The sequence below is a fragment of the Branchiostoma floridae genome, chromosome 8 (genome assembly GCF_000003815.2).
Source record: "Branchiostoma floridae strain S238N-H82 chromosome 8, Bfl_VNyyK, whole genome shotgun sequence".
Lineage (NCBI taxonomy): Eukaryota > Metazoa > Chordata > Leptocardii > Amphioxiformes > Branchiostomatidae > Branchiostoma > Branchiostoma floridae.
The window spans coordinates 22,936,814-22,951,910 of NC_049986.1; the positions used below are offsets into that span (position 1 = coordinate 22,936,814).

The following is a 15,097-nucleotide window of genomic DNA, read 5'->3' on the forward strand; positions in this document are numbered from 1 at the left end:
ACAGGGTAGAGATCACGAGTAATTTCACAAGGTTCTGTAACACAGCCAAGGAAAAAGTCGTGGTGAATTGTAATGAAATAAAAAGAATGATGATAGAAGCCCTAAAGATTACCAAATATTATATTTGAAGCTCTTCAAACTGTAGCTCTATGTAAAGTCGCATAGTGGCGTGTTGAGAGCTAAATATACTGACAACCTGAATATCGCGATTCTTGCACCCCTTGATAATAAACGAACTATCACCATCATCACGGGCAAGCGACCAGGTCCACTCTCCCTCCAGACATCTCTATCCCCCATAGCGTTCTATAAATCTTCAGCCCGCAATCCTACATACATTTTGTGTTTTTATGCAGACATTTGCTCTGGGCACAGATATAAGACACATTTCAGTAATTTGTAATGACATTTTTATTCATACGACGCAGCAGCATAACAATTTCCGCCCCAAAAAGGATACAATATTATTCTCTTCTGAAATGCAGGAGTAAAAGTGCATGGACACGTTAGGTATAGACTTTAACAGAATTATCAAATTCGCAGACCAAATAAATCAGCACACAATAAAGAATAAATTGTTGGTTGTTGCCCGGAGAATTCCCGCATTTTACCCTATCTGTAAATCAGCCGATAACCAACAGCGGGTTAGTGGTACGCTCAACAGGAAATGCAATCAAACTCATTATTTCCATTTCACTAGCATGTACCAATAAAGGTATGAAGCATAGTAATATTTAAGTTATTGACGAAAGATTTAGGACCGGAGACTACAATATATTGCCATGAATGGTGGCGTACATCGTGATCAGCGAAAAACATAGAAAATATGCTTAATGCATCCATAAGAATACTATATACTCGTACCACAGCCCCTGTCTTATCCACAATATATCAGACGGCTGTCGTAAGTCCGGGGCATTTTTTGCATAATACTTTTATGTTCTCACACGTTTTGACCATGTCAAACATACATTTCGGAACAATATCTTAGCCGTCATCACTTTATTGACAACATATTCATTCATATCACACGAACATTTCATTATTTTTTATTCAAGGGTAAAGATACAAATTTCATATTATATTTGACGCAGTAAGATTAGGGATGGCACCGAATGGTTTTTAAGTTTATTGATAATCAGTATAGGCAATACACGTCACACTCGTAACACTCTGTGTTGGCTGAAAGACCCTTGTCATACAATAGTCTCCATAGACGAGTCCACAAACGTCGTGAGGGTGGACTTTGACTTCAAGGGGCTGATGTTCTTGACTGATGGAATCTCGTGGATGTCTATTTTAACCCCTCCCTTCTCTCCAAACGTCTTCAAGGTGGCACAGTTCCCCTTACAAGGACTATCTCCAGACGTGCCAACACCGTACACATCCACAACAGCCGGTATATGGTTACTTATAGAGTTACAGCTGTTAGACTCGGAGCATTGTCCTCTATCGGCGGCCTTTTTCTTCTTTTTCCTTCTCCTCGCTCTCGTACATCGGGCGCACAGAAAGCACACAGTCCACATGAGGAACCCGAAAGAAATCAAAGAGACTATAGATGATATGATGTATTTCTTGTGATCCACCGGTTCCTTGCCCGACTCGTAGTCCGCGTTGTCATCAGTCTTGCCGTCTCCGCCGGGATTCACGTTAACGGGAGGCGAAGCCGTAACGTTGTCCTCATAGGACTTGTTCTGACCGCCGATATCCATCTTTGTCACCTCCTCGCACGAGTTGGTGCTAAGCGTGAAGCTTTCCACCGGCGTTCCTACAACCGGGAAGTCAGTGCTGCCGGTAGACTTCGGCTTTCTCGGGATGACTTTCAAGATGGTTCCCGACCACTTGTCAGTAGACGTTTTGTCGGACATGCATCTGTACAGACCCGAATCGCTCATGGTCACGCTGGTGATGTTGAGTGACCCGTCGTTAAACACTCTAACCCTGACTTTGTACGAGCCATGGCTCATGACGGTCCCATTAGGGGTTATCCAGCTCACTTCTCTCGCCTTCCCGTTATTGCAGAAGAGGGAAGCGCTATCCCCTTCCGGAACCTCTAATCGCGGGTTGGTTCCGTTGCCACCAGGGCACTGCAGCATGTACTGTTGTAGATTCACCAACGAAGTGTCCTGTAGAATAACCGGAGTATCACACGTTCCTATGGAATCCACAGTCCTATTCTGCACGTGGACGCCCAACCAGTTCACCAACCACGACAGCTCACACGTACAGTTCCAAGGATTTTCACTAAGATCAATTTTTCTTAAAGAATATAGAGGGTAGGTCAATTCTGGAGGCAGCGTAGTCAAGTTATTGTAGGATAAATCTAACTCCTGTACCTTTGATAAGTCATTGAAGGAATTTTTCTGTATGGTCTTGACGGATGATAACACCAGAGCGAGTCTGCGCAATGTCGTTAAGTTTAAGAAGTCGTCTGTTCTGAGCACTTCAATATAATTTCCAGACAAGTCAAGATCCTCTAGACTTGTGAGGTACTGAAGATAAGGCACGCTTTTAAGATTCGACATTGCCATGTTCAAGTACACCAGTCGCGTTAGCCCCGCAAACGCATCCTTTGATACCGTCTGAAGACGACCGAGCTGTCCAAGATCAAGGAATCGCAACCTTTGGAGTGGGGAGAAAGCATTTGCTTGAAGAGTGATGATGGGATTCCTTCCAATCCATAGTTCCCGAAGCCCCACTAAAGACGTGAAAGCCGCCGACGGTACGGACGTCAATCTGTTGTTGTGTAGTTCAAGAGTCTCCAAGCTGGTCAGGTTGTTGAAAGCACCGTCGTCTATCTCTGATATGATGTTATCGCTAAGTTGAAGGATCTCTAACTGCTGCAGGCTGACGAACTGGTCTACAACTAACCTTGTGATGTTGTTGTTGGGGAGAGTGAAGGACTGCACCACGTAGGGCACGAATTTTGGCACTTTTGTCAGACCCCGGTTCCCGCAGTCCACGTAGAAGTGCGACCCGCTGCACCTGCACACGCGGGGACAGGACCGGGTCGAGAACACCGTCCGTGGAGTCATCAGCATCACCGCCAGAAGCGTGAACAACATTTCCGCTGTACACAGACTCGCCAGCGCCGCTACCATGGCGCGAGCTTCCCCTTATCTCCGCTCGCCACTCCGCCGGTAATAGCTGCGGATGTGCGGTAACGACGTCCCTACCGCTGCATCAACGCCTGCGCCCGCTTCCCCCTGACATTATAATTTTCTATCTGTAAATACCACGGGTGTGGATGGCCGGGGTTAATGGCAAGGCGTCGTCTTCCGACTCAGCATACGTCAACATTGTTCCGGCACGAATCTGTGGACAACTTTTGAAGACTTCTAGGCCCATTTTCTCTCTCCGCCCGCACGGTGAACAAATTACATCCCCGTAATGACATAGGTTGGGATAGGTTTACAACGGCCTGTGATTTCCGGCTGTAGACACATCGAGTCTGCAATCACGAGGCATTAGTGGAGTCGTGAATGGACACTGTGGCCTTAGATATCTCCAAAGCGAAAGATTTCTTCTTTATCATCTGACAGTGTGCAGTTCCCTTCGTCCTGTAGTTCGAGTGCATCCAGACGTTATCATTTGAAAGAGAGAGAAACACGATTTTATTGACGTGTGCTTCCCAATGTCAAACCTTTCCAGTGACGACTGTTCACCGAGCCAAGAAGAGCGTTCCCTGAAGTGACGTCGCGGCAATTCATACAGCTAACACGTCCGATGACCCGTGAGTCTGTGCCCCCATCTTCTCGTGGTGAAGCAGCCACCCGGCATTAAGTCCTCAACCCTGTAGTAATAAAGGAGAATAATTTCATTAGTGCAGGTGTGTAACATATTGTAGTAATGTAAAGCAAGAGCGCCCACGGGAGGCAGCTCACATCTAGGGGGTCTTAGAAGAGTGTTCACGGGAGCGCTGCTAATGTGCCATGGGATTGCATAACCTCCTGCAAATAGTGGACTTAATCTGGAGATATACCGCGGGAGTGTTAGTCTCGCCCCTGCACTGCGTTGATTGCACCGAGTGGTGAGAATAGTCGAGCCTCGTGTAGGGTTTGATCCATTCTCGGTTGATGTAAGGTCGCGCCTGGCCTTTTCTGAGGCAGGGAAAAGCTTCACGCCCTTTGTACGCGTTCAATATGAGGAAACCAGTGAGGCTAGAAGTGTTGAATTGTATAAACGCATTGCCGTAAGCGCCACGCCGACGCACGGCGGTTTCTATAGAACCTCAAAGATGTATGATGCGTTACGGTTAATGTTCGTGTGGGCAGAAAAAACTTTGTTGTGCTTGAACTTTGACATTCGGAATCCGTGGGAGTGACTAGATTATTCCTCTGCACCCTCAAATAAAAGATAGGCAGGATTTGTTTCCGCTTTCATTTGATCAATACATGGTATTTTCTGTGGAAGTAAACATTGTTAGACACGGTCTAGTGAATTTCTTTAGTAAGAAGGCAAGTACTATCAATATCGTTAACCTAACACGTGATACGAATTCGAGTCAAACGCACTGTACTGCTTGTATGTGTCCTTTCTTAAACGTAAAACATGATGATTTATCGACGTCAACTAAATGCCAGTGGCACTTGCTTTCACCCGCTACCTACAAATCTTGGTCCAAACGCGCGTCAGAATGGCTGCCCTCCGCATCCGCAGAGGTCGGACGAAACTGTCCTACACAAATCGTATTAGCAGTTTCCTTGCGTTAACAAAGTGCAACGCGTTTGTACGGATGACATGTCACGGGGGCAATTCTATCACTATGTGGTACACTTTCGGTACAGAAAGGTGACGAGACTAAATTGTGTGGACGAAATAATGTCCTTTTTAGGGAATCTGGCAGGTAACCGTATCCTGTCCGTACATTCAGGATTTCCCAAGTGTATTCAGACAATTACTTCAAGTAATGTTTTATAATAGCAAAATAACCACCGGTCCTATGCATATTTGAATCTACGTCGTGCTAGACTCCTGCGTACAGAAATGCTTTTAAAATTCTGCCATATCCTTCAAGTTGCCCTTCTTGTGGTCTAGAGGCATGGTGGCTAGAAGTTGATGTCAGCGAAAAGTGCTGAGAGTTTTTCCCCGTGAAAAGTGCTGATGTATAGGGTGTCAATCGTCGGAGAGTTATCTCATCCGTCCGCAAAGTTTCAGCCAGACTTTCCGTGGGATAAAGACATCTTATTCTCACTACGGCAGATGTTTAAAACGTTTAAGCTTAATATAATCTAAAGTAGAAACAAAGCAGAAAGAAGTTAAGACTTAAATAAGGATTGCTTGAAAGATGAGTGTGCAAGTGCTACTTTTGACCATTCTCCGATGAAGATTCGAACCTACGTCCTAAAATCGGTTGCTTCTAAAGAAGCAGAGCCCTGTGACGTTTTATTGAATTTGTTTAGGGGAATGCTTGTAAAATTAAGTCGTATCCTTTACGTCAGCCTTCTTACGAGTCTAGAGGCATGATGGCTAGCTTTTAAAGGCTGCGAAAGGTGCTGATGTATTGGGTGTCAATCGTACGAGAGTTATCTTATCTGTCCGCAGAGTTTGTCCGCAGAGTTTCAGCCGTGGAATATCGCCATACCGACATCTCTCAGTCTCACCACGGTAGATGGGCTTCACTCATTTGAGTTAGCCCTCTTATGAATCTAGAGGCATGGTGGCTAGATGTTGGTGCCTGTAAAAAGTCTCTTATCTCTGCGCAAAGTTCCAGCTAGCCTTTCCGACATCTCTCAGTCTCACCACGGCGGATGAGCTTCAATCATCACCCCAAATCGGGGGGAGGGAACCGCAATTATCGGAGATGAGATCATGACGGATATGTTTCAATCCCCCAGGTTTCTCTCTCCTCCCAAGACTAATAACGCGGAGAAATATGAATCTCTCCTGCCAGTCTCCGGGAAATTACACTTAGCACGGCCGACTGGAATAAATCCAGCGTATCACCTTACCCCTCCTCAGGGCTGGACTCAGAGACTCCGTTTGTAAACAAAACGATTACGTTTAGCCTCCTAAGTTACAGAACAACAACTCTTGATTAAACACTGCCGCCCAAACATTAATAATTCTGGAATTGTTGAACAGTACTATAATTTCTAACACGAAATTTCCGACTGTCAGTCTTTGTCAATGAACAATCCAGAGACGGTGGCGCCATAGATTTCCGCAAATCCTGATGCCTAATCACCGAAGTCATGTGAGCTATCTACATGTACATAGTAAAACGTACCAGAAGATGTGTAGTTTTTATTTCCTGACAAAAACCAGGACTTGTTCAGTCGAAAGTTGTGTCTTGAAAATTACAGTTCAACTTTTCTAGTATGTCTTCTACTAACAAAGGTGAACTTTTAAGTTACAATCATTTACCTACTTGTATTGTTACCAGGGCTAGCCCTTGATAATAGCCTGCGGCTAGTTGGGTAACCCTGGCTGTATTTCTCATGATTATACAGCCGAATAAATCAAATCAAAATCAAATCAACAACATTCTTTATTCGCAAGCAATTGCAACACGCGTACAATGCAAAGGCCTAGGTTTTGTTGACTAGCACTAGTACTTGGTTAAACTAATGAAATTATCCGCAGCTTATTTGTTGCAAAACTATATCGTACGTTTTTAAACTAGCATAAAGTCACACTATGTGCTGCTCATTTTGTTAAATGGATAAATAAAGGATGAATCTTTTACATTCTTGTGAAGTTCTGAGGCTCGTCAGAAATCCAGACATCAGACCTGTGCTCAAGATGACCATAGTCAATCCCATATGTAGCCACCTGTCATCACGTTTGAACATTAGATGTAAAGAAAAACTCAATGTGGGCGTAAAAAAAACGGTCAGACTCCATGGCTGGAGATTTAGATCATCAGAAATAAACCGAGCAATCATCGCAACTATCAGTTTCCTCGGATAGCGTCATAACAGACTTGTAAAATCTTGTGCGCCGCTTCAAATTGTCAAATTGGTCATAACAAACAGCAGATGGACAGGCTGATTGTCCTGTGCTGAAGCAATCGGCTTCCGAATCTGCTATTTTAAGCTTCAACTTCCAGCCGACCTATAAAACATAAGTGCGACGAGGTGAATTCTATGGGGCAGAAATCAGTTCAATAACCTGTGACATTTAGCAAGAACAGGTGCTGCTGCGCAACATCACATAATACATTTTATGACAAATCACTATAATTTTCTCCATCAATAGATGTTTCATGTATACATTTTAAACAACGCTTTATTTTCTTAAGATACACCGTATTTTTAGAAGTCTCCGAGGCATGTTTGACCCTAAAAGCACGTCCGATTCCAGATAATACCCTGAATATGGCCTTGGCTATCTTCAGTGGCAATCAGTTTTGCATGGTTGCAATCCCTGCGTGAGGAACGGCACTTTGGACAACCGAGTGGACGACCAGTTGCAGAGTTACTGCCGAGGAGAAGCAGTGCTTTATGGGATGAATTGCTCGCATAGTGTGGCCATCGCCTCGCCAAAATGTCATCAGGGCTCAATTAAGGTTAACTTGGAATTCCCTTGTAAATTTGGTGCTAATGCTCGTGTGCACACAGTAAAACACGATGGACTGTCGATGAAATTCGCTTTCCTGGTGTTGTACGAGCCTGAAATTACAGGCATTTCAACTGGACGTTACGAGTTACCGAATTCGGCGCCAAGGCTAGCACACCAGCGACATAAGTAAGAGTTGTCAACGCTTTGCTGTTGCCTTTTCATGCTGGTACAATTTCAAACGTCATCTGAAATGGAAGTAGTCAGTATGTTAGTGCAATTTCTTGCACAAAAATTATCTATTACTGAAAACATTAATCTGAATATTTTATGTGGTCAGTGATATTTTTCTCCAAATAAACAGTCCTGAATCTGGAATACCCAACCGAAAAGTTCTCATCAAAACTCAAAAGCACAAATACGTTTGAATTAATGTTAAGAGCGCAAAGCATTGTCCATGAAGTGTATACTATTCGTATTTGCCCAGGTAGACACGCCTTAATGTTCACAATGTCATTTCAGGGGTACTGCTACATTCTTCATTTTGTTGAATCTAACATTCTAAAATGACTATACTTCTACACACCACAAGATGGCAGAGTCTGGCGCCTCGTAAGTCAAAAAAGTCAGCGATTACCCATCATGAACACTTTTCTGAATTATATTTTCCCGAACTTCTCCGCAGAGAACGCGCTTTATACATTTAGCAAAGGAACATCTTTCACTCTTTTAATGAAGACATACTCGGAGAGGGACTGCAGATGTACCTCTCACCACAGCAGTGCCTATTAGGCACAAGATGTTCCCGGTATTATGGAGAATTTTCGACGTTTAATGCCCGGTGAGGAATGGCCACACAGTTCAGGGGAAAGCAATTGGGATTGATGGCACCGCAATGCAAGATGCAGGCATAACGACAATCTATTCCCGTGTACTGGGGGAAGAGTAATGCGTGTAGTGGTGCGCTGAGGTCTACCTACAGACTAAGTACACACATTTGTGTATACTATGTAAAATGGTTAGAGATTTACCAATGAAAGTTGATACAAGGCAAACCAGAAAACGTTGATGAATTGCATTAACGAGAAGAAACTGTAAAAGCCTCGCTAGAATGACAAATTTAAAGAAAAATGTTCATAAGTGTTCAATGAACATGTCCCCGATGCTTCGTGTTAATCAATAAGTAGGGCAAAATAAAGTGTTCGTATTTTGATTTTGCCTATCATGGAATTCCTACATTTTCATCCTAACCCTGTGTAATGTAAAGCCACAGTAAACACATACAATGATTGCTATGTTAGCCCTCCATGTCGTGAAAACTTTAGCATCGAAAGATCAATAATTTTGTGGTATTTCGGAATTCGTGTGACCATACAGTGTTGTCATTGTAAGATAAAGATAAAGATTTGTAACAAGAAAATTCTAAATCCTTTTTTGCTGGAATAAATTTTCGTGGAAAAATAAATCCTTTGGAAGAACGCCTGTTGTCCAAGAACAGACGTTCACAAAGACGTTGACATATAGAGGGACTGTTGTAAACGCCATTTTTAGCCTGCCCTACCTTGATGAGTGAAAATGCAGCGCCAGTTGCCGACTGCACAATCCATCTGTCGCGCCGCATAGCATCAAGTGGACTTCAACAAAATCGTTCAATTCCACCAAGGAAAAGAAACACTTTCTTTTGAAGGCCGACATCGTTTCATGGGGCCAATTAGAATAGCAAGGACTTCGTGAACAATGCCTTTGGTAAGGAACCATCAATCATATTGCTTTATGCTTTCTGCACCCCAAAGTTTAGTTAGTGAAAGTCATTCGCGGGACAGATAGTGTGCTGGGTGGCGCCCATCTCCATTTCATTTGCCATTGGGTCACAGAAAATTGTACAATCGCTACAGCAAGGGTAGGTCACTGCGAATGTTCAGCTACCATAGATGCTGAGTGCTAAGCAATGAAGGCAGCATGTGCCATTTTTGGTATGACTTGGTCAGGAGTCGACCTCGCGACCTTACGGTATTCAGGGCGAACCACTTGGCTGGCCTTAGCATCAGTGACACACCAAAGACGGTTGAGTATTTATAGGAGATAACATTGCAGGACAGTATACCAATATGGCATTTCTGCGCCCACTGTCTGTACCAGTTAGATATTTTATTGTATTTTCATCAAAGCCAAGCGCTACTTATCAATCTCTGGGCTTGTATGACAGGGTTGCGCATCCATCTGATAGCAAGTAGTACCCATCTCTGATTCAATCGTTTACTTATGTGCTCATCATCATCGGTCAACGTGATCACACAACGTGATCACTTATGTGCTATCAAAACCTAAAGTTACCGGTGGCGCTAACCATCCTGCATGCCTATTCCATGAGAAGAGGTACGAGGCATAAATAACTACTGGTACACATAAATAACAATTACATAAATACGTTACATAACAATCTCCGTATAATCCTATTATACGGTTGTTAATCCTGTGGTTGTCGTACAATGGAATATACGACCCACTTATGCTGCCATTTCTAAATTGGGATCAACCTCGAGGAAAAATACATCCGTCCAAATACAACAAAGCGAAGGTTGATTACTACATAAATCACGCTAAAGCTTCCCAAAGTAGGTACGTCAGAGACTTTGGCACTGCCTGGCCTTGGAATGTCATTCAAGATTGATAACTTTGCTGCAAATTTGTGCCAGCTAATTGCAAGTATGCACGGAAATACAATTATTATATCAGTAGGGTATATGTATATGTTATACAGTAATAGTATGAGCATTAAGTAATAAGATATAAGACTCGTCAACTTACGCTACTACTAATCTGTATTGGTTGTTATTGGGTTTATTAAACTCTTTTCTCTGTGCAATGGAGAATGAAATTCCTATATTCTGAGATGAATGTATTTGGTGGTGTTTTCAGAAGAACAATCCTTTTTTTATAATTTGTTACGATGTACACAGCTAGGAAAATTGCTGAATATAGATGAAATAGTTTGCTTCCTTCATTGTTGTAAATTGAACAATCGACAAATTTAAAAGACAGCTGGCTTTACTGGTCCTACAAACAAGGTTGGGGCCAATGGAATTTCGAGCTTCACTCGTTCTATGTCTAGTAGTAAGAGAACCCCACCACCCGATTTCAACTTAGGCCATGTTGGTTTCATTATACGGACGTCATCCTCTGGGAACCCCAAAACTGATGAGAGCGTTAAAATAAAAACGCCAATAAGGTTAAAGGTTGAACATATCATCGAACGCACAGAATATAGTATCAGTTCAGTATAGTATACCGGACAATAATTTTTTTTTTTCATTTTTGCTGTTTTGCATCAATTCTGACCTTTGAATATTCTATGCCATTAGTATACGTTTTCTGACATTTTTTGTAGTCCACGGCATATGTTGAAGCTGCTTTGCTTTCTGGCTGACAACTTTGATGCACGCGTGAATGTCATCCATACAGTCAAATCAACATGGCCTTATTTAGTAGAAAATGTCTCCATGATGTCTCAAGGGAACAATAAGAACATGACGACCTCCGGAGACAAATGTTCTCCAGGTTTGCAGTAGTCTGACATGATTTCGGACGACCCGGAGGTCCCTCCGCTTGGCCTGACCGTCTCGCGTCACTAGGCAGAATAATGAAAGCTATTAAAAGTTAAAATGAGACGTGTGGGTCATGTAGGGACAAGCCATATTGTAGTGGTACATAATATATGTAGTGTCTCTCCTGACACACCAAATCCATGCTGACCAAAGCCCTTGTTGTAAACGTGGTGGATATACATCTGATTGCATGAAATGTATACTAATTGAGGAATTTGCGAGTCTACTACAGTGTCTACGTGTTACAGTTACTGTAGTAGCAGTGGGTTAGTTAAGTTACATTTACTAGCAGGTGTGAAACACAGATAAAGGAGCGTCCATGAACTTTGTCATTAACATTTTACAAATTTGCTGTTCCTCACTTATACATGCTGTACATCCTGGAAGGATTTGAGTGGTTAATTGCGATTGCTAGATAAGGGTTTCCTTCCCACCAGACGGCGATCGCGCTGCGTTCTTTGAGAGACTTTGAGACTTTGCGCTGCGTTCTCACTTCGACGTTCAAAGGATGTGCACAATCTTCGATTTCATCCAGGGAGTATTCTTGGAAATACAACAAAACGCGCAAATCTTTAAAACATTCCTTGTTTATTTTTCTACACTATTCGTTGAACGATCTGTCAATTGTTTGTCGCAGACAGAGCGCGCAACAGCGCCGTCCTTGTGGAAATAGGGTAAAAATAACCTTATTTTAGCCAACCGACAAAGTGACGACCTTAATTTGAAATGTGTGTATCAAGTGGAAATCTAATAGTATAATATCTGGAGATGCGGTTGTTGGTAGTGCATTGCAATGTAACACATTTTGCTAAGTATGCTTAGCTTGCTCAGGGGCATTGTTCAACGTGCATAGTATGTATATTGTTTAAGACATTTCCGAGTCAAGCCACCGTTTGTGAGTGGGTCACTAGGTTCATACTTTACTACCAGGTGTAATGCACAGATAAAATACAATCCATTATCATTGCTGTTAACATTTTGATTATCTGCTGCAACTTTGTGTGAGCTTTTTTTGGAGGGGGGGTTGCCAGCTAACTCACGTAATTTCTATTAACCCATCAAATGATGACCTTAATCTGAAATGTGTATTAATTTAAATTCTGATCGTATGATATTCCTGGAGAGACGACTGTGGTTATACATAGTAATGCAAAACATTTTGCTGAGTACACTTGTAAGGCTTGCTCATGGGCATTGCGCGGCCATCTGTTTGATCCAAAGAAGGGCAAGGACTGACTTTACATAATACATGTACTTAATAGTGCCTCTCCTGACACACCAAATCCTTGATGACCAAGGGCCATGTTGTAAATGTGATGGATATACATATGATTGAATAGAATTTAGTTGCGGTTATGTATTGTAATATAAGCACATTTTGCTGAGTATACTTAGCTTGCTCATGGGCATTCCGCGGCCTTCTGTTTGATCTAAAGAAGGGCAAGGTCGTCGCGTCCTTGCAAATTGCCCGGCCATCTGCGACAAAATCAACACGAGGCACCGGGGACGTTTTCATGGAGCTTTCCATTCGCCTGCAGATGGCAGAAGGCGCGGTTGTAAAATCACAGCCTTTTTACCGTGACGGGGGATAAATATAAAAGTAAACAGAGGCCGTTCTGTTCGCGACGCAAGATTTAATATTCAGTGTTCTGAGAGTCAAGCCGTCTAAAACCGGGGTTTATCCACCTTATAAAAAAAGGCTGGAATGTTTATGACGAGTGTGCCATAAAGCCCACGGATAAAGACTGCACTCACACCCGTAAAACTGAGAAAAGCTCTTAGATCGGGCATACATAAGAAAGAAATTTTACTGTTCTTTTTTAGATGGGGAATTTTGATGACGGAAACTCATTCCTGCGCAAATGGCGTGTCGTATATACTGCACGTAACCACGACCGACGTGGCTTTCCGCTGAGTTATCTGGCGGAAAAGTTACGAGGCAATCTCAGCAAATAGCCGGGATGCGACCCCTTGGCTTCTTATTTATGCACCCATCGTGGCTTGCTACATTAAGACTATGCGCTCAGGGCTGATGTCGTCGCTACTTAACAGGTCCCGGGACCATTGAAGGCAGTTAGACATCATGTGCAGCACGATGGATGGACCGACACTTCATGTACCAACTTTCCAGTAGGAGAGGACCCCATTTGTCATCTACATCCTTAGGTGTGTTCAGAAAGGCAGATAAAAGTAGCCTCTACCGCTTTTCTTTCTATGGGCTTTGGCGTAAGTTGTGGGCTTTGGGCGAGACTGCAAGCTTCCCCGCCATAAGAACCTTTTCCGGTGCAAAACTTGGCCGCAATGTGTTAAAAATGGAGATCCCGCCCGCAACAACTTACCCCAAAGCTAACATAGAGCCCAAGATGCCAAGGTGCCCATCTCCAGTGTAGGATTTCAAAGATTCTTGAAGTAACTTCTTGGATTTCGGTAATTGGTAGTACGTGGCTGAAAACGCCACTTTCTGAACTATATTTGTAGGCAACATATGCCTTCATATGAAGCACACTTGCGTCCTTTTCTAGAATACTCCACAAAGTGGTCAAACTGCCTTCTAATTTTTTGGCATCTGCGGTTACAAAGTCAAGTGCCTATCTCCAAAGGGCAAAACCACGTACCAATGCGATGAAAATTACCGCTTGGGATGTATGCACTTCACTTAGTATTTACGGCACAGAAAAGAAAATACAAAATTATGTCATTTCAAGACATCTAGAACCAATGTACTTGGAAACGACCCTTATGTCAAATACGTTTATTGACCTGGCTAATATTGCCTTCTGAAGTGCTGCAAAATTCTGCCAACAGTTCAGGTATGAAAAACGGGCTGAAAATGTCGACTAACCAAAATTGTATTCCCACCATGATCGCCAATAATTATTTCAACCAGCATCTCTGCTTGGACATAGGACATCAGAACAGTTATGGTGCCTGTTTGTGAAATATCGGTTAAGCAGATATAAAATGTTGGCTATACAGAAATAAAACATTCCCTCAGTTTATTCAGAAGTCGTGTCAGGATATGTACTATGTGTTTTAAAGTTCCCTTTCTGATGAGTATGCTTAGCCACGAGGCTTTCCTTCCTTCCCAAATGTATGTCTTTTTTATGGCTTTCAGCCTCAGCTATCTTCAAGCTGTAACATTATTGCCCTAAAAATGTAAGTCTTGTTCAACTCGCATTCTTATTCAGCCCGCACCGCGAGGCCGACTTCTGCACACGCTTGCTTTCCTGACCCGCCAACCGAATGGAAACTGTAATCATTTAAACGGTCCGGAATGTCCTTTGATGTTAGGCAGATCGCGTTGAGCGCGCATCTCACAAAGATCAGTGGTTTGAACTTGTAGCAGTCAAACAACGTACGGGCGTTTGATGATGGGGAATTCCTGGATACGGCTGCTCAAATACAGAAATAAACTTGAAAGTGCACTGGACAGGATGTTTGTGTTTTCTCGACGAGTCACCGTTTGCCCTTGGAATGTGTTATACAATAGATGCATGGTGCTGAATTGAAATGTAAAGATGTTAGAATAATTTGAATTTGGAATATCATAAACTGCTTTGTAGTAGGTAATATTTGGTTCACTGTAATGTTACACTAGGATTCGATGATTATGAAACTTTTAAAATGAAAAAAAAAAAGAATTCGCTCATCAATCTTTCTTAAGATACTTTTTTTCATGGCTCCTGAAATACTGCATGAAACGAAACATGCTGAGGCAGATAAAAGGTTTTCAGTAGTATTTCTAAGGGTTATATGTCACTGCACTTGCGGCACTGCGGGGTTCTTTCACTGCGGCATTGATGTGTTATTTTCGCTGATTTTTTTTCATAATTTAGATATTCCATAATACGTAAAAGCATGACTTAGACAACAAAATACAAAAAACGTAAGAAAATCCGTTCGTTAACTCGTTGAGTAATCTTTCTAACCCGCAGTGCCGCACCGGTGCCCCAAATGCAGTGAGGTACCACCTCAAAGCGTCCTATAATATG

General features: G+C 42.7%; 1 protein-coding gene across 1 annotated transcript; it reads right to left on the reverse strand.

Annotated features, from left to right (window-relative positions):
- Window positions 1-426: 426 nt before the first annotated feature.
- On the reverse strand, window positions 427-3,784 carry LOC118420982 (leucine-rich repeat-containing protein 4B-like). The gene has a single exon (XM_035828092.1). The coding sequence runs from the start codon at window positions 3,099-3,101 to the stop codon at window positions 1,197-1,199; it is 1,905 nt and encodes a 634-aa protein (XP_035683985.1). The 5' UTR covers window positions 3,102-3,784; the 3' UTR covers window positions 427-1,196.
- Window positions 3,785-15,097: the final 11,313 nt, after the last annotated feature.

Excerpts from the sequence above, each read along its gene's own strand:
- LOC118420982 (XM_035828092.1), bottom strand. The coding sequence starts at position 3,101 with ATGGTAGCGGCGCTGGCGAGTCTGTGTACAGCGGAAATGTTGTTCACG.